At 35.5% G+C, this 21,628-nt stretch overlaps 1 protein-coding gene across 2 annotated transcripts in view; it reads left to right on the forward strand.

Moving 5' to 3' along the window:
• PAX3 (paired box 3) overlaps positions 1-21,628 on the forward strand; it is a 59,235-nt gene that overhangs the window by 28,225 nt on the left and 9,382 nt on the right. For both annotated transcript variants that reach the window (XM_063442457.1, XM_063442458.1), the window contains exons 5-7: positions 16,731-16,939; positions 18,935-19,100; positions 19,986-20,200. In XM_063442457.1, coding sequence (XP_063298527.1) covers positions 16,731-16,939; positions 18,935-19,100; positions 19,986-20,200 — 590 coding nt within the window. The remainder of the gene's footprint in view (positions 1-16,730; positions 16,940-18,934; positions 19,101-19,985; positions 20,201-21,628) is intronic.

Raw genomic sequence — 21,628 nt, forward strand, 5'->3', positions numbered from 1 at the left:
TATGAAATGAACATTCCTTTGTGCTGTCTTCTTTACTTTGGCATGTTTATCAATCTACATAAGCTATATGTTGAACATATCTAAGGTGGACATCCCCCATCTGTAGGATGCTAAATACTTTCATTAGCTGTTGACCTACACAAGACAATAAACTACAGTAACACTAACAGCTAAATCATTATGAACAAGGTGATAGTTTGCCCTGCCAAGTGTTCCTTATTTGCCAAGAATATTTCACTTTCCAAATAGTAAATCACATAAGGAAAAAATAACACATGGCCAGTTGATTGGGAAAATGCAGTAAAATGTCAGCTTTGTTGTATGACTGTAAGCTACGTGTTGCCGTAGCTAGGAGTTCTGGTTGGAGATACTGTAAGCAGTGTTGGTTGTGCTATGGGTCTTTCCATGTCAAGTCTTCATCTGGCAAGTGTTCTGGAATTTGTTACATTCACTTGTTGGATCACCTGAAACATGTTTGGAAACTTGTTCCATTCATTTTTTGGATCTTTGGCTTTTTCTTTAGAATTGGAATGTACACACTTGGTCCTCCAGCTGTTTTTGAACTACAGTTCCATGAATGTTCTACCAGCCAGCAGGAAAAAAGTCCAACAAAAGCCAAAGGGCCAAACATTATATACCCCAGTTATAACATATAATAGAGCATAAACATCTGTAATAGACAGTCACACATTTTTAATGATATGATAGGAGTCTCTAAACCACGGATGTTGATATAATAGTTTCTATAATTTTTTTTGTCAGTTGAAAACCTATATTTTTCCAGTGGGATGGATTTTATAATTGAATTAACGATATAACACTTTTTTTCACTCTCATCTATTCAAACACAATATAAACAAAACAATAAAAGGAAAACATGAAGTTAATGTGACCGAGAGACTAACATGTTAATGGACACTTTGTCTAGTATACTACTGGTTACTGTATGTGTTAATTATGTGTTAAACAGGCAAAATTGGAGGTTAGTAGTGATAGCAGGGGGGCCAATAAAGGAGCAGAGCTTGTTGAGACTTCACAGACCTGATTTTCATATGTAAAGAATGACACTGTATTCATAGAGAGAGAGATGGGGAAAATCACAGCTTTACTAAGACTTCCCACTGCTAAAAGACATTTATTTTACTTACTCCTGTGAAGCTTTCTTTTGCATATTGCAATCCAAGAGTAAAAACACAATGCTGAATTATTTATAATACACCTATCTACAATGGCTAATTCAGCCCATTTCATTTGAAAATACTTGTTTTACAGTTTGTCTTGTAAACAGTTGGGGCTGATCCATAGAGACATTTTTTTTCTTGCAATAGAAAAATAAAATCTGTTTTGGACTGATACATATACGCTAGAAAAAAAACATGGTATGTCATTTTTAATTAGTTCAGTGGATTAGTATCCCTTCCTCAATGATGAAGGAATAGGTTGCTCATAGGCTGAGCAACTAATCATTTCAAAGTTTTTGTGCATTTTTGGAAAAAGAAAAAAAAATGCCAATTTTCTTAGTTTAGGCCTCTCAGACATACTTAGTCTGCTCTAACAGGATTTTTGATGTTATTTGGTTTTGCGTTCAACCATCACTTCTTGGACACCCTAAATGATAGGCCTGCTTTTTATTCTCTCTTTTAGAGCTGACAGTTCGTAACAGCATCAGAAGGTGGAGTAGGAACTCTTTAAAGTGATTGCTGTTACCCACATACATGTTTCTAAGGGATTGTGTTGTTAACCAGGGCATTAATCTACCTTTGGGTTAGGGTTGAAAACATAGGGTAAATTTGCCAAAGCTCAACAAGTGAGGAGGCAGAATTAAATTTTGGGGTAGAGTCTAGTGCCCCACCATATTTCAGCCAGTTACCACCTCACCAGCCACCACTGCTTCTAAAGTCTGTTTCTTATCACTCATAAGAACCGTGATATGTTCAGATGATCAAACCAGTGTATTCATTCACTCACAAAAGCATAAGAAGCACTAAGAATTTAATATTTTTTATATTAGTCCAGCTATTGTTAATGAACACGCAACTTATTTTTCATTACAGAAATGACCTTTCCAAATGCCAAGCTTCATGCAAATTTCATGCCATGGAATACACTAATTCAGTGTTTGAACTCTAGGCGTATATTTAAATCACCAACATTTCCAATTATTGGACCTAAAAAACATTCTAGTATTGATACTTTCATATCATAGTAAGGCTTTATAAACCATAAACTGTGCTAAATTAGCAACAGGCGGTTGTTATCGCTGTATAATGCAACGTGTTCTGCTATTTCAAACTCAAAAGCCTTACACTTATCATGTAATTAAGAACCTGGACAAAACGAGTAAATTGTAAATGAAAATGACAAATTCTACCACTGTGAATCGAATTAATAAGTCATATTGTATGTACAAACTTTGCTAATGCTACTTCTAGAACCTTGAAGGCATCAAAAGTTATATGATCGCTCAGATAGAGGTTTATACTGTCTCTCAATGTTTTGCAATCCTTCTAAATAGAAATTAGCTTTTCATATTGACGTTCAATACATTTGATGATATTCTACTTATTTATTTTTTAGCTTGACCTTTGTGTAACTCCTTCAGATGGTCTCAGGCTATAATGGAACAATACGGATGGATTTGTATTTTCAAAATTCTACCAAAGTAATAGCATAAGTTAATTTAAAGGAAACCATATAAAAATCACATAAAAAATGTGAAAAAAAAATACAGTATTGATAATTAGCAAACAACAACAATGAAATCAAATGAGCTTGTTTAGTTGTCCCCCATGGGGTATTAGAGAGTGCATTGGAGTTGTATGATTCTTCTTTATTGTGTTTTTACAGAGTATGTTTGTTCATCCTAAATGACACTCTTACTCTTTTGCATATTAGTATTACCCATAATCATGGAAATATTTTCTTAAACTAATAATAAAGAAAAAAAAATAGATTTGTAATAAAATAAATCTATAAAATGTTAAACCCCCATTAACAAAAAAACAAAACAAGCAAAAACAAACAAAATTAAAAATATCTCATAATATTATCTCCAGATCGTTAATATAATTTAGAATTTATTTATCACCAAGATAACAAAACTGGCCTGATATAAAAAATAAATAATGATAAAATCACCAATTCTCTCATTTGTTCCCCAACGTCCTACCATAAATCTGACTTACTCTTGTGTATAAACCTTTACCTTCTGTCTCTATTATCCCACCGCCCAATAGATTGCAAGCTTGTAAAATCAGGGTTCTCTATTAGTGATGTCCCGAACAGTTCGCCGGGAACCGTTCACCGGCGAACATAGCGTGTTCGCAGTTGCGAACACGCGCGATGTTCGGTCCGCCCCCTATTCGTCATGGAGGTGGGAGGGTCTGGGAGGGAGGGTCTGCGGCTGGAATGTGTCTGCTGACTGTGAGGTACAGGGTCAAAGTTTACTCAATGATGACGAATAGGGGGCGGACCGAACATCGCACGTGTTCGCGACCGCGAACACGCTATGTTCGCCGGCGAACGGTTCCCGGTGAACTGTTCGGGACATCACTATTCTCTATCCATGTGTACTAGTTAGCAGCTTTATTATGATAAACTTTATGCAATGTTTGTTAAACGTTTCGATAATATGAAGCCTGAAACTGAATCTAGAAGACGCACATTTGCAGTTTAGCACCCCTCTATTGAGAACTAAGATAGCGAAAAAGGAGCATATATTTAGAAAAATAAAAACATTTGTACAAGCTTACATTTTCCTTAAACCTCAATTTGCACAATCAGTAAAAAAAACAAATAAACACAAAAAAAATAAAGGTAGCCCCAGTCCTTAAAAATTAAACAATACCATGAATACTTTAATAATGATAATAATAAAATAGAATTGCAGGGCCTGTTTGCCTCTCTCTGTGTTAAAATATTTTCATTTCAATTACTTGTGAAATATTCTCATTCTATAGTTGTAAAACAATGCAGAATATATTGGCGCTATATAAATGCTAATAGTAATAATTATAAAATAGAATAAATTTGTGGCAATGCAATAATCAGACATGAGAAAATGTGGAATTTTTAAACTAGTTAGTGTATTTTGTAAAGAATATTGGTGTACAGCTCTGTTTCTAGTTTATTAGTCCAAGACGTGTGTGTGTGTGTGTATATACAGTTGTTGTAATGGTTTTTGTTGTGTTGTTTTTCTATCTTGTTTCCTTGTTTACTCTTGTTTGTTTGAACTAATCATCTCTTAAGTAAAAAGTTCTTTTTGGATCCGTCAGCTTTCACAAGGCCTTGCCTTCAATAAAGCCTTTAACAGTAGTGTTCGGTGAAGCATTAAAACGTGCTTATCTGCAAGTGAATGGAGTGGCTTTGTTTCAGTAAGGCCTCTTTCTCTTTTGCCACTCGCATTGTGACCCTTTGGTATCAATTCAAAGGCCAATTAAAGAATGCAACCATCTTTGAAGTGAAGCTTTGAGGGCGCAGAGAGGGATGAACCTGGCTCTCTGATGGACTGTGCTCATTCAACGTGCCTTTTCAAGGCAGTTTCTAGAGACTCAAAAAGAATGAAGCAGGGGAAGGTCAAGTAGAAAAAACGACCAAAGAAACAGCTCCTATTTGTTCGGAATATTAGCCGAGCAAACTGCAAATAGCAACAAAATGAAACTGTTAATGGTTCAGTCAGACACAGACTTGTCAATCATGTAATGTGAACAACAGTAGACGCACTAAGACTCTAGTCTACAGAGTTACCTAATTATCTTGGGAAAGTCACAAGCTGGAATTAATTGTATTGTAGATCTCACTGCTTAGAAAAGGTGATAAATATGCACTGCTTTCTAAATAAACTACGGGACTTGCAATGTAAAATAGAGAGAGTAGGAGAAGCAGTGCTTTGAATGAAGAGGTGCACATTATGGAGAGGCAGTGTCCAAGAATTGTTTTGGTCAACGTTTAATGGAAAAAATCTCTAAAAATTGGAGTTTTACGTGAAAAGGGTTGGATTGTTAGCAAACTAAAAAAAATATGTAAACTTCCCCAAGCCATCCAATAGTTAGTCCATTATTAGGGTGTACATTAATTCCCTGAATAAGTTCAATCTAACGTGCAAACATATATAATAAATGAAAATGTGTAATTGTGAAATATTATAACTCATTCTAGTAGAAAAAGTATTATAGTAATATTTAGATTTTACTTAAATAATTGCCCTGTCTACTGATTAAGTTAATTTTAATGTAACATGCTGTTTAGCAGAACATACACTCTGTTAGTGCAATTAATGAACACTTTATTATGGTAAAAGGTGAGTAAACTATGTAAAATCTTTTAGTTTGTTCATTTTCCATAGTTATCTCCCCTTTTACCATAATAAAGCATTAATTAATTGAACTAATAGAGTACGTGTCCTGCCAAACAGTGTGTTACATTAAAATGAATGTAAATAAATAGACAGATAGTTTATTCCTATCCTATTTTGATCAATATAGGATTTACTTGAAAATTAAAATAAATACATTTTTATAAAGGTAATTTAATGAACAATCCTAATAGTCAAGTGTTTCATCTGTCTTATAGATACCCGTACCCTTTTAAATAATTCAATACCCCCTCCTCCCCCATACACCATACAGTTTAAGATATTGGACTTTATAATCTCTAGTGGCGAGACTGATATGGCTATGTTTGTTTTCTTCCCACGGTGTATGAAATTTCAACTGTAGCCTCTTAAACCTTGCACCGTCAGGGTAATGTACACGCATTTGAAGTATTTATTACTACAAATACAGTTAATAAGCAGCTCTTTAATACACAGACAGATAACTGACCATTATATGTTTGTGACGCACTCTAAAATGAAAAAGCATTCTAAAAACTTTATTCATTTCGTTAAACAAACACAATGGTTTTTATTTGGTATTGACAAGTGCAGCACCTGCGTGAAAATAAATATGTTTCCTATAGAGATACTTTGTATTATCAGCTCATGCATCGCTGAAAGTGTACACTATTGAAATTACAATCTTTGTGTTTCACCATAATGCAGGGATCTGCAAAGAGAAATCAGATCCCAAAACAATTTCCACTTAAAGAATGTGTAGTGTCAAAATGTAGACAATAACGACATCAAATCCGTAATGTAGATCAGACGTGTTTTGTAAAAACATTCATCATATGTCACTAATTTATTTTACTTTACTTCTACGATCCTTAAAAACTACAGATATAATTGTGGTAAGCTTTATATTAGGCAGATTTCTAATCACATTCACTATGGCCGAGTGGCAATTTACGCAATATTGCAATTAAATGAGCACATGTATTGCATTCTGAAGCAACAGACAATATGTCTAAAGTATAATTCTGCAAAATTAATGCTTGTGTTGGCACTCAATTACTAAACGGTGCAAGTATTTAGAGGTATTCCCCATCCATAACCTCAACAATATATACAAAACAACAATTAAATACCGCACTCATATGCATCATTGTATGCATGAAAAAATAATAAGAGAGTCTATATTTTATATGCAAAAAAAGTGAAATTGATTGACTAATCAATTTCACTTTTTTTGCATATAAAATATTGACTCTCTTATTATTTTTTCATGCATACAATGATGCATATGAGTGCGGTATTTAATTGTTGTAAAGTATAATTCTGAGCAAAGTTCCAAAAATGCCATGGAAACTGATGGAATGTTCCTGCCGATTGCTACTATTACACGGTTTTCCACTGAAGTGCTAATTTCTGGGAATTCAAATTCTAGTGGAAAGTAGCCAAATTGAAAACAGAATTGACTTCGGGAATAGAGAATAATTCCCAGTTTTGCTCAATAGCCTAAATTTAGAAACTCACTTTGAACTCCCAGCAGTTCTGTTACTGAATATTCTTGTAATAGGTGGCTGAGAGAGGTTTGACCCAGAATTGTGCTTCATGCACTAACCCTAATGGGTTATTAAGCCCCAAATAAAAAAGCATGATCATAAAATGTAAGTTTGTATGAAGATGGTAGCATTTCTCTTATGATGGTTATGTTTTTCTACCCTCACTACCCATGCCATTTTCTGCTGTGGAGAGAGGTCCAAGTAAACACATGTCCTTCTTTATATTAGAGAGGGACATGCAGGCACTACAGCAATGCTTCTCATCTACGTAAATGCTCTGATTCCATAGGATAATATTGTAGAACAACCAGCCCTATGCTGTTATTTTAAATGGCCTCATCCTGTCTGAATGGCCTATAGGCAGTATAGTATCACTTATTAACATAACAGTGTCCAGGCACTAGCTGTTATCCTCTTAATGGCATATGGGACTCCTTATGTGACAGCACTATCATGTATTTATTTTTTCTAAATATCAAAATTACTCTAAAAAGAATCGTGCTTGTGATTTTATTTTTACATTCATTAAAACGGTTCAAACGATCTTTCTGCGCATAGAAGCCCTTCTAAAAGAAAAGACAAAAAAAAAAAAAAGGTTTAAATAAATCTCAAGAATCTGACGTTATTGTAAAGACATCATAAATATCATCCTCTTTGCCGCCAGCTGGGTCTGAAATTCAAGTGAAGAAATAATGCATTGTAGTTTGTCTTTTTAAGTAGCAGAAAGAGTTAATGCGTTATTCACTCCGAGCAAAGGAACCTTGCAAGTGAGGGGTCAGAGGTTCTTATAGCCAAGCCAAAGGGCATTGGGAGATGTATATTAAATGCATGTCAGCTTCTGGATTGAGAAAGTAAAGCACTAGTCTATTAAAAGGGACAAGACATCTTAAGATGCCTGATCACTGGGCTGAGGGTCAAAGTTTACTTTTGGGTCAGTAACACTTTCATAGTTCAATTGTTGTACTGTTTAAGATCTCTAAAAGTAGACTCCTACTGAATGATTTTCTAAATGGAATACTTGCGTCAGAGTTATAGCTGAGAAGAAAAGGTGATCTGAATAAAGGGACATTCTAAAGCGGTCTGGGAATAGGAAATACAGAATACAAACTGAAAGTGTCTAATCGTTGCAAGAAGACTTCAAAATTATTTTGTGACTTATTTGGCTTTCTATTCTAGATAGAACCAGCACTTTGTGTAGTTTGCAGATATGCATGGCATAAGGTTTCTATCTATCTATCTATCTATCTATCTATCTATCTATCTATCATCTCTCTCTCTCTCTCTCTCTTTCTCTGTCTGTCTGTCTGTCTATCTATCTCTCTCTCTCTGTCTGTCTCTCTCTCTGTCTATCTATCTCTCTCTCTCTGTCTGTCTGTCTGTCTGTCTGTCTCTCTCTGTGTCTATCTATCTATCTTTATATATTTCAGTGAACAATTGTTTAAATCTCAAGATTTAAAGGTGTGACTCCTAGCAGGCTCATCTCTGCATTTTATCCTTCCATGGTCAATGGGATAAGTACCACTGATTTGGATGACAGCAGCACTATATTCCAGAACAACCTTAAAGATTACAGCTGAGTAACATATCTCATCTGGTTAGATGATTTATTATTATATTTACTATCATTAAATTGTAAGTGTGAAGCTAAACAAACAAGGAAACACAAACAAAATTATACAATACTGAAGCAAAACATGAATATTTAAGGAAAAGTCAAATGGCTGGGAGGACCCTGCACAAAACTTCATGTGAAAAAAAAAATGCATTTTATTGTAGCTGTTGGATAGTGACGATTCCTTCTTATCTGTCTATTATTTTCTAAATTGCTTGAATGTACCGTACCTCTTTGCTTGTTGAATATTGCTACAAAATGTGCTGAACTGTTAGTAGTAATAGTTATAGTAATACAATAATTGTGTATTTAGGTATAAAATAAAAATCAGACTGAAATAAAATAGCATACATAATTCATCTGGTATACAAACCTGGCAGTGCCATGCTTGGAATGGTGGTTATAGTTGATGTAACCCCTTTTCCGCGTGGACGCCAAGTCCTTAGAAACTAGGGTCTTACTTCTTACACAGTTTTGTATTGCAGTTTCCACTTGTCGTTTTGTTTATAGCAATGTTATTGCACTTTCACAGTATATGTAAACTCTCTAAGGGTAGACGGGATCAACTCGTTCTTTATAAGACGTATTGCTCTCACGATGAAGGGGTTAAGTGACATTGTCAGTGAGTGCATTAAATAGTCCGAGGATGGACCCTTCTTGTGTAAGGCAGTGTACAGGGGCAGCTGTACAATTTGCCTTCTTAAGTCAAGTAATTTCTTTTAACAAAATGTTAAGCACAGATGGGACTGTTGCTGTCAGTTCCCCATCATTGTGTTTGCAGCTGTTGGTCCTCAATGCACTGTTTTATGTATTCAGACACTTACTTAGTGCAGACACTCTGAAAGCATGGGCCAGCCTCTAATCGCCAAATAAAATGGCCATTTGTCTCTTCTTCCTATTGTTTTGTTTTGGTAACACATGTCACAAGCTCAATTACCCAGTTCATTAACAGCTCCCACTGGACACGATGATGAGGGAGTCCGTAATAGGGAGGCTGGTTGTGCTGTATAGTGAATAATATAGTCTCTCTACAACTGTAAACAAAAGTTTGGGCTGGTCCTAGATTTTAATGAGCTAAATGTTTCACTTCGTTCCTTCTGGCATTTCGAATGTTTAGTTTGCTCCCTTACAGCTTGCTCAACAGACCTTATATTTTGTAAATGTACTAGAAAATACATAAAAGAAACATATAAATGCTTTACCTATGTTTTATTGCACTTTATTTTTTACTATTTTCAAACATAATCATTAATTGTTTAATGGACTTGTAACAGAATTTCTGGTAATATATATATTTTTAATTGCTATCTACCCAGCAACTGGATCCCCATATGGGGCAATATCTTTCGCAATCATCATAGTCCTGGTGATATTTATTGTCAGTATTATTGTTCTAAAAAGAAAGCAGGAATCTGGAATTATGGAGAAATGTAAAGGTAACCGCAAATTTCTGGAAAACAAACTGTGAATTTGGAACTATTCTCTAACATCACAAATGTCAGTTGTTTAGGCCTACACTTTGCTTATTCTCTTGCCAGTTCTTCACAATTTACAGTTTTAATGAATAAATCAATATTATCTTTTATAATATCAATATTCTCCGTTATATCAATATTCTAGCATTATTACAGTCTTATTTTCCCCGCTGGTCAGGGTAATATCCAATAGCTCATTCAATATATATATATAACAATGTTGGATTTCAACGATTTCGCGGTTTTTCACAGTGAAATAATATTTTCACGGCTTGCGATTTCCATGAAATCTGTCGCCACCGTGAAAAATAGACAGAACCATGGTTATTTGTGCGGATGGGATCAATGGAGATTTCCAAGAAAATGTGGAGCTGTGTGCTGCTGTAGATAAAGAGACCAAAACCAGGAGCAGAAATTCTTCTGATCATTCATAAATACTAGTTGAACAGACTTTAGTAACATAATAGGAGAGAAGGGAATGTCAAATTTTGCACCTCAGCAGGGGGTGAAAGCTATTCAGAAAATCTTTAGTCAGAGGTATGTGCTTCTGGAGGTACACATTACCACTTTAAAAGAAGAGTTCATTCTTTTATTAAATCTCGACAGGTATCTTTTTACCGATGAGACCGGTTTCTAAATTTGTTTCTAGACATTCTGTATAAGAAACTTAAGTGATCTTTGTTAATATTTTTGCAATCTTACGGAACATGTAATGGCTATGTAATGAAGTTAATTTTTTCAGTGTCTGTGAGTTTGAGAAATGCATTACCCAAAACAAACAATTCATACCCTCAACTTAGCATTAAAAGGGTTACTGCATTAAACTGAAGTCTAAATAGAAAAATTCAGATTTGATGGCGTACAGGAACATTTGGTTTACTTATGCTTGAGAGCACCTATTTGGACTGATTTTTAAGAAGTTGGCTGCTGTAATAATCATGCTGGCGTTCTGGCATGGTTAAAGGGTTAATATAAGGCCCTAAAGCTATTTGGTGCACAGTGGGAATATTTAAAACTGCTTCAAGTGAATTGTGATTTTGTTTTACACTTCTAAATAGCCCAAAGCAGACTGTTGCTTTTAAGAACAGAATGAGGTCAAACCTTTTTTTTTTTTTAAACTAATTTAGAAATAGCTGTTTGGAATATATTAATTTAAATTATTTAGATTGGGAAGGATTCACAGGATAAAGTGTGTTAAAACATAGATTTACCACTGTGTCTGCTGTACTTCTCTCGTAATGTAATAATAACTGTGACATGTGTGAAAACATTAGTTTACCTGTTAACACAATATAAACAAAAACATATGTGTGTGTGTGTTTATGTGTAGATTCCACTGGGGGTTTGTTGTTAAGTGATAAACTCTGGATATGTAAGGGTAGAAATAAAAAGTAAACCCCTCCCGGGTGTTAGAAAAAAAAAAGCAAATTTTCCTTTAGGTAAGACATATTTTAATTCACTATAGATATTTAGAAAATATATAATCCGTTTTTATGATTATTATTTTTACATTTGTTGCCATTTCATAGAGATACCAAGCATTCATGTTAAAAATAGAAAATAAACTGATCTCTACTAATCTTTATATCCATAAACATTTAATATATATGATATATATTAGTATATAAAATATCCCAGAAGCACATATCTTTTTTTTTTTTTTTTTATGCCTGCCTTTCTGTCATCAAGCTATCGAGATAATCTATTTTTCTTAATAAATATTTTTTTTCCCCACTTGTCACAATTTAATGGTAATTCCTGGCATTTGTATAAAAACAGAAAATAGCCATCTTCATTAACATTCGTAGGAGTTAACAGAGAGAATATAACACAGCACGAATGTTATTGCTGCCATATTACATAGGACGTTTTGCCACTTATTACATAAAGTCCGTAACCAATAGCGACGTTCTATTGAAAAGGTGTCCAGAGTCTAACGTTTCCTGTGTATGCTCTCAAAACCAGTATTTCTGTGCTTGGGAGAAGGACATTATGAGATTATAGTTAATCACATGTCACAATTTCCTTGCATGCCAATATTAATTTCTCTTGGAGAGTTAATGTCCATCGATGTTTATAGTGCTTGAGGGAATACACTCTGCATATCTACAGAGTGTTATGTGTTTAGACAGATGGAAGCACTGTTGATTTAGATGATATTTCGGAAGAGCCCTTTCACAAATGTGATAAATTGGACAACCTCCATTTTGATTGTAAGAGGCAGAGGTATAAGATTGTGGCCTGGTTCTGTGTCAGATTTTCTTCACGTTCAGTTTTCTTTTTGATGAATTGCTAAGGGGCAAGAGGAGACTTGTAATAGACTGGAATACAGGGTGGGGGTTAAAACTCCAGGTGCTAAATGCTCTGGAGTGGTGGGTCTTGGATTAACCCCTACTGTGAACTCATTTCACACCCTCCTTCTCAACCTCCTTCCCAAAAAGAAACCTTCCATTCTACCCCCCTCCTTTTCCACTTCAGTTTTCTTTGTGTAGCCTACTCCCTGCCAGGCAGGTGTCAGAGTCCTGAATGCTGGTATAGACTCTGTTAATGGATACCACAGATGGAGCGTGGAAATTAGGAGAAAAGGCCCCAGCCACAGGCCATTTCTCGGGCGCCCCAACAAAGACAACCAAATAAGTCAACTAAAAAAAAATCCCAAAAGACCATAAAGGAAGGGTGACATTTACTCAAGGCTAGTGTGAGGAATAATGCCCTACGCAGCACAAGTTGTTGTATATGTTTTGAGTTTTTTGTGTGAATTTTGACACTTTATTTCCAAACATGGCTGCTCTGGTTATTGTGAATGCCAGTTTATATACGGATATGTTCCACTGTGCAGAATTACAGAAATTAAATTATCAGGCACTCTAACAGAGAGAGGAAAAGTTTAATATTATTAGTGATATTATTATTACTATTATATTATATGCATTGAAATGTAACAATCTATTTATTGTTGTTATCAAAGTTTTGTCATTTGGTTTATGGACAGTTCACTGCAAGGGATGTAAGCTGTATCTAAAGTTAGGAACACAACTCCCATCATCATTTAACACTAATCTGCCCTGATCAATGCATTTTAACATGAATCTACCCTGATCATATGAAGGTAGTTTTGGTAGAATTTGTATAAAGTATGCACCATCAGATACAGAACACAACCCCCAATGAATTAGTGAAGGTCGGAGAGGTTTCACTTTGTTTCAAAGGAAAACAATAGAATGTTAGGTAATGTTATCTATGACAGGGCTGTCCAAAAGGTAGATTCATAGTAAAACTACAGTTCCCATGATGCTTTGCCAAACTTTTCATCTACCTCTAGGGCACCAATGATTTAGCAGGTTAGAACTGGAATTTTCACACATATGCAGCATTATTAATAAATTTGGATATTGTCTTCAACTTAATTGGTTCAAATCCAATATCCTAGCATGGTAAAAGACAGTCTTAGCATGTGATTAAAATAGTTAGTAAACTTCATTTGAAATATTTCAAAAATGACTAATTTTAAAATGAACAGTCCTAAAATGGCATATGTGGAGGCTCAACCCCCGCCTCAATATAAACTATAAGAAGATGCCATAAATGGGCAGTAGAAGTCACTAAAAATATGTAGGATAGGTATTTTGCCATGATGTTATCACTCAATGCCACTGATAACATTTTTTGAGGCTTTACAGTTGGTAATAAAAAATGAACAATAAGTATACTGAGTAGTTATCGGCCATTACATTTGATTCTTCTATATCAATAATCCAAAACATATTTTAAAAGGTTACAAGTTCAATGCAAACCTTCCTTACATTTAAATCAGATGGGCTAGGGAATGTGGCAATAGTGGAGTTAAAAAATAAAAAAACCTGCTGCAGCCCGTGTAAGGCTCCATTTGTTTCAGGTTAGCAACGATTTTGACTTTTGATGGAACTGCTGCTTGATTAGATAATTGATAATTCAGGCATTTAACTATATAGCTGCAAGACGGGTACAAACCGCAGGGTGCTAAGGAATGGTTTAGTAATGGTTAAAAAATGATTCAGAAAAGGGATTTTGTTAACAATGAGATCAAGGACAGAAGAGTTATCTGAAGCTGGTCCTACCGGATTACAAAGTCCAGCCTTTTAAGAATAAGTGGCAGCATCGCCCTGACTGTGAAGTTTAATTAAAAGAAGTTCCAGAATTAGATGCTGCTTCCATGTCCCATAACCCCTTGTGACCTGGTAGGCTGCCTGAGGAAATCTTTCTTTTTAGAAAGACACTGCTTTGCGCAGGATTGCAGCTAAGTGTCATCAAGAGCCAGTCACATGAGGAGCTGTAATTGAATGCATCCTGGGTGGAATAAAAATAGATTAATTGTGGCTAAATAAAGATGAACTGAGAATCATTCACAGTTTGATGATTAGTCCAATGTACAAAGTGGTAAACAGTCTAATGCTAGAAGTTGTAGGATCAACTGAAATTAAACACTGATTTCAGAGGAACCTTTTTATTTTTGATTGAACAAAAAGAGGGAAAACAAACTTTTCAAACCAACAAGTTTTTTAAAGAAAAAGTCTTTCTGCAGAACCCAGCACAAGATTTGTGGATTAGTTTTGCAAGTGATGAAAAGAAAGTCCAATAGATCCAAAGCCTCAAGTAGATATATAGGAAACATGTTAGCCTTTCATACTATTGCATCCTTGTTTCCATCTAGGTCAGTAACTGAGAGACTTTGGTACATAGTTCAAAAATATGAAAAGATTAGGAATAAAAACCCTAGTGCAATTCTGCAAAGTCATATTTTCTAGCATAGAAATAATGTCCATGGACCTAATATGCTTTAAAAGAAAATCAACCTCTATTAAATAGTAATTAGTCTTTTTAGTACACTGCACTGATCAGGAATCCAAAACCTTTCGTTACATGCATTTAATCATATTTATTTGCTAAATAAATTGTTTTGTTTTGCATAAAAGACACTAGGATAGGGTGACCATTTTCTCCTTTTAATTAGGGCACTATTAAAATCAGTAAAACAAAAAAAAAGTTAAAAACAAAGACCACTGCATCATGCTAGCGCATAGAAGCATTCATAATGATGTGGCCTGCAGTAATACTCAAATAGAAAATCTGATGTCTAAAATCTTCAATATATGCATACATCTGAATCAGTGTCATGTTATAATTTCTCATTTTATTAAAATAAACTATTATTGAACTGTTTGATGTGCAAAATAGCTTCCTTTGAATGATACAGTTAGTTTAGTAACTAGATTAGGGATAATTAATAATCCAAGCAAGATGAGGGTATTCATGCTTGTAAAATAACATGAATTGACTGTGATGTGTCTTGTTACACTTTAGAGCCTGATGCACTTGTGAAATCTCCCTTGGGATAGATGGGATGATGTAATATGTGCTGGAAAGATATGAGTACATTGAAAAGATAAATAATAGCTTTTGAATCGGAGAGGAATCAACACCAGGCCAAATTTGGTCTCTGGTGCCTATTTTATAGTCTATGGCCAGATCTTTAGATGTTATTTTCTGTCCATGGGGCTTTACTAAAAAGATTCTGTTTGTTTTGCAAATGTGTACATATGGCCATTCAAGTGTCACATAAAAATTCTTTGTTTTTCCCATAGTTTGTAAGACACACATTAATTTAGTACACAATATGTGTATCCTCAAGAAACATTAGAACTCAAGACTTTATCCTAGGGACACATTAGAATACATCTTTTTTTCCTAATCTCAAAGTCGGTTTAGAACACAATGTTTTACATGTGGGACACATGAGAACATAACATTTCATCCTTGAGACACATTAGCAAATTCTATTTTCCTTGGGAAACATTAGAACAAATAATATCATCTTTGGGACAAATTAGAACACAATATTATATCAATGGGACACTTTACAACACAGCTTATGATAAATGATCAGAGAGGTGGGTATTGTTACTGAATGAACAATTTAAAAATATGCCTAGGGACCCCATATAGTAGAGCAAATATTGGTATTTGGAATGGATTTACTTCATGGATGATGGGGGTTATGTATGAAGGGCAAGCCTATATTTCCACAAAAAAAGTTTTAAAGGTTTAGAAATTAAAGTAAATTCGTATTGGTTTCTTTAGAGATTGTTCTGCTTTTACACATTTGCTTAAGAACTGATAATGAATACAAATTGATTTTTCTTTTAACCATTTAACTTTGTAACTGGATTTACAAATCGTCCATAGCAATCCATGTCAAAGATCTAGAAAGTCGAACATGCCTAATAGATTATCACTATTATGATAACATATGCTTTTTAAAAAAAATTATGGGAATGTATGCACCACAATGTTTATTTTGTGCATTATTAGATCTATAACATGACAAAGGCCATTTAAATGTTGTCACTTGTGCCCCCTAAAATCCTGGAGTCAGCTATATTAACAGACCTTGCATGTCCTTTAGTTTCATCGCAGTCAGTTTCATTGAATAATTCATTCATCACTTGTCACCGCCTGATGGACTGTAGAGAGTTAAAATGTTTCTTTTATTTATTTCACAATGTTATATGTAAGTTTATATTTTTTTGTATTTTTAATGAAGCAATATTTGGGGCTGATATTTGCTAACTGCTAATCAACATATTAAGCCATCGATGGACACAAGGTGAAGAGTGTTAGAAGCTAAAAACTTCAACATTGTCCACAAAATGCTAAAAATGCTATGAACAATCATTCCGTGTTTGTGATGGCACTTCATGTCAATACTCCTCTGTTCCTTTCAGCTCCCTCATCTCCTCAGTCTGAGGAAGGATCTGACATTGACTCGGAGCCAGATCTTCCCTTGAAAAGGAAGCAGAGGAGAAGCAGGACCACATTCACCGCAGAACAACTAGAGGAACTAGAGAGGGCATTTGAAAGAACCCATTACCCTGATATTTATACACGTGAGGAACTGGCTCAGAGAGCTAAGCTGACCGAAGCAAGAGTGCAGGTAATATGCAGTGCCAGTGACCTCCTCTTTCCTATCTGTATCTGTAAAACTATCATGCAATTTTGTTGTATTAAAAGAAAACAATCATGGTATGATGAAGACTTTCTTAGGAGCATATGACTTCGATGTGCATTCCAGCATGGTTCCTTGTGAATATAGCTATAAAAACCCATATGTACGTAGGAGCAGCTGTATTTTATTTGTATGTTGTCCTTTCCGAAAGGCTCATATTTCATTGGTCCATCCACTTTAATCTCACTTCCTATATGTGCTAGTGTTCATGTGGGATGCCATGAAAAAGGCAGGCAATGGGAAGATAAGTTCACGGCAGACGTTTGAACGGAATGACCCTGACCTGTCCTTCAGTAACTCTACTTCAAATTCCAACTTTATTTCCTACTCCACTGTAATTTATGGCATAAAGATGGATCGAAGAAGAGGGGAAATCAGGGTAAAAACCAAATCCCATAATGTGAGCAGAGATAATAAATGTGGCTGTGATTCCAAAGCATATATTTTTGTAAGTCAATGACCCATACCAGGCAAATGCAGGAGCTTTTCCCCAGCTGTTGTAATGTGTCTTTAACCCTCTGACTTCACAACATTCCTTGTGGCTTCCTCAGATCCCTGGGGACTCATAACCTGTCACACTATTACGATGATCTACAGCCTAACAAATTCTCCTGAACATCCAACATATGGGTCTTTTAGGAAGCACAGCATGGAGTGGCATATCATTGTCAATCAAGTTATAAAAAAAAAAGGTTTGCTGCTTTAAAGGGGTGCGCAGTGCATCACGTTACAGCAAGCAGCTGAAGAGTTAAACCACCATCAATGGTATAAGACTTGTTTTCAAGTTGCCGCTTTTCATTAAAACCGCAATAGCTCTCCAGCGGCCTGTGAATCCAGCTGTTTTTTTCAGCAGACAAAATACAAAACACACATCAATAATACTGTGGCCAAACAAAAGGAACATCAGCCAACCCATGCATTAATATATCTAGAAAGCTATAGAAGGAACGGACAAGTCATATCACATATGGAATACATGCAGAGATGTATTAAGTGAGTTAACCCATTCATCTTCAGCCACAGACATCCTATTTCGTACAAAAATATGAACTTGTACGAATGTTTATGTTTTTTTAGCAGTAGAGTTATACATTCAAAAATACAAGGCCCTTGCAATTACTGTACATTTGAAATTATCTCGTCGTTTGTGTTTATTTAAATTCCCCTCCCTTCACAGACCTAAAATCCAGCTAACACTATCTTTACAATTGTAAAATATCACCTGAGCGGCACAGCAAATAAACCAAATTGCCTCTTTACGTTTTACTGTAGCCACATTGCAATCAAAAATAAAATACAGTAGTGGTGGGCATCCCATCTTCCTCTTATTATTTAAGACATGTGTGTGCCAGTTACTACAACGACATAGGGATTTGTGCCAAAGCCAAATTAATGCTAATAAGGACAGAGTAACAACAAATATGTACTTTCACTTAACTTTTTTAATATTTAAGAGGGTTCATTCATTCTACTTGTAGGCAAAGGACAGTGGGTCTTTAGACTAGGATGTAAAATGTTTAAATACCCTGCAGTGTTAAAGGAATATTTTTTTGTTCTGTTTCACGTCAACCTTTCCTATGGGTTTATTCACTAAAATGGAAACTATGAAGAATTAAAAAGGGAATTGCAAATGTTAAAGCTAAATTGCCAAAGTACAATATAATTCTTTAAAATGTTTCCATGTCTGCTATTTTGGCCTACATTTTGAACTTTGTTGACTCTTTGCAATTCCTGGTTTACAAACAACACCCTATGTCATTAAATACGTTATTAAGAGGCTTATCAGCATGATCTATTCTCGATAGTTTACTGTGTAACTAGCAAAAAAATCTAGAATAATTGTTCATGCATATGTTTTGTCACTGTTTTACACATTTATGAAGTCTGGAATGTTATTTACACTGGCTCATTATGTCTTTTCAGGTGTGGTTTAGCAATCGTCGGGCAAGGTGGAGAAAGCAAGCAGGAGCTAATCAACTCATGGCCTTCAACCATCTTATCCCAGGGGCCTTCCCATCAGCAGCAATGCCAGCATTGCCAACCTACCAGTTAACAGAGTCTTCATACCAGCCAACTTCCATACCACAAGGTAACAGAAGGATCTAATTCCCTATATCTGAATCTTAACTTTGCAGTGAAGGTTGGCATGATACAATAGAATTAGAGATCTCCATCCCAATGCTCCATGACTATACCCCAAGGCTCTATAACACCACACAAAGCTAATTCAGCAGCCATTCAATTTGCAAATACATTTGTAATATCCAAAAAAGTCATACCCACGTTAATATTTGCTCGAGGCACCAAACCATTTGTATATATGTCATTTTGTAACAGATAGAATCAGCTTATTGTGTTTGCTGCCAACCTCTGGAAATAAAACTTTGACATTCTGATATCTCTGCACGGAAACGAGTTTCTGTAGCAGCTTTTGTTTGGGACGAGCATTTGGTATAAATCTGTAAACATCCAATTCATAGCAACAGAGGGCACGGTAATGGAGCCTGAAAGTGAATAAAAATTTGGCACATGTAGATGGATAGGAAAGAAAGAAAAACAAAGGAATAGCACAGATTTAGAAGCAAAAGGGCACGGTAGTTTTGGAACCCACAGGGACTGATTGATTACTTTTATACTTTCAGTATTATTTTTTTTATTCTGAAAGGTATCATATTTCTTCTTTTTTATGGCTGCCACCAATTTGTTATGGGAGTTGTTCCATAAGTCCATTATCTCTTAACCCTTGTTAGAAAGGATATTAGTGTAGAGACATAGATTACACCAAATTAAACAAACGAGAAAGGGAGGTTGCTAAAATTTATTAGAACCTCATGGTGCAGTCGAAGTGCCTGTTTGATTTAACTCTGCGTGTGCTAGAAATTCCAAGGGATGTGTTCAAAAAAGTAAAAAAAATGACTTGCCGGAAATCCGAAAATATCCTTGTAGGGTTAACAAGTTCTCCCTCTTTTTCCAGCTGTGTCAGATCCCAGCAATACTGTTCACCGACCCCAGCCTCTGCCTCCAAGCAGCGTTCACCAAAGCAGCCTTCCTTCCAACTCTGAGAGCAGCTCGGCCTACTGCCTGCCCAGCGGCCGGCATGGATTTTCTACCTACACCGACAGCTTTGTGCCCCCATCTGGACCTTCCAACCCTATGAACCCCGCCATTGGCAACGGCCTTTCACCTCAGGTCAGTAGAGTGTTTTCATTCCTTTAGCTGAGTGCCAGAACCGAACAGGCTAAGTCCCCCAGGCAAGAAGTGAAGAAATTGCCAAATTCGAACCATAAAGTGTTCTTTATATGAGCCACATGATTTCATTTTACAAATTTCCTTCCCTTATTTTCCCTCTTCCACCCCCACACTGGCTACTTCAAAAGCAATAGCTGGTAGGCTGTCTTTCTAGTTTCAGCCCCCCCCCCCCCCTTTCCAAAATAACAAGGACCTTTCTCAAGATACAACTAAGGCTGGCCATGAGGCATATGACCAAAACAATGTAAATTAGAGGCCTATCAACACAAGTTCATTATCATGTGCACTTATAGTAATATTTTCAGCCAATAAAAAGAATTCATTTTTTTTAGCTTAGCCAAAAAAAGTAATTTACGTTTTGTTTTCTTTTCATGTAAAAGATCGTGGCACATATCACAAAATTACGTATTTGTCAGAATGAAGGCTTACAACATGGCTGAATGCATTTGACACATCATATATTATATAATTTTTTAAAATCATATGTGACCAACATTAATTTTTCACTCACAGGCCTTGTATAGTCATGTTGGAGTCCCAGTGTCATCCCATTTCATATTGTCTGTGTAGGTGCCAAACTGGTGAAACCATTGGCCCACAAATTATCATGCCCCAATAGTGTGTAAATTGATGTGTTATATTTGGTGATATTTACAGAATTCACAGTGTGAGTCTGTGAATTCAGCTTTTTTGCTCTTAAAGCACATTGATATAAAATATTCATGTACCCCTTTCCTCTATTACCTGAACACATGCCAGTGAGATGGTTGCTGGATTCAAATATTAAAATAAACAATATGTCAAGTACTGTACTAATTGGGGCAGTCCTTGCCAAAGCAGTGCAGTAAGCAAAATCATAAATTTGGTTTACATGGTAGTCGGTCCATATTTACAAGTTTTCTCCAGAATTGGTCTCTGTACATAGCCCCGTTGTGTCTTCTAACAGCACCCTGTGTTATTTGATTTGCTTAACACTTTTAGTGCCAAAGCCATTTTACCATGCATATTGACCACCCTACTGACATCAAGAAGGTGTGCATGCACTAACCAAGTCAGAATCAGGAAACAACTTATCTCTGCATTGTCATTGTCAGTAAGTTGCTTATCCCCTGGACTACAGAGTCTTTGACAGGTATCACTAAGCATGCCCATTAATAGTATTTCCCAAACATGGTATCATAGAAACAGCATGTTTTTAAGTTATTACAAACAAACTGTGTTCTGTTGTGTAATATCTGCTTTGTTTTGAGAGATGCGTTATAATTACAGATGAGTACATGGAGTTATTACTAAGAATTAATAAATGCTGGAAAGCTTGGCTTTTATAAATTAGCACAATAACTGCACCATGGGAATCTGTGCATTTCT

Source organism: Pelobates fuscus, chromosome 2 (assembly GCF_036172605.1).
Source record: "Pelobates fuscus isolate aPelFus1 chromosome 2, aPelFus1.pri, whole genome shotgun sequence".
Lineage (NCBI taxonomy): Eukaryota > Metazoa > Chordata > Amphibia > Anura > Pelobatidae > Pelobates > Pelobates fuscus.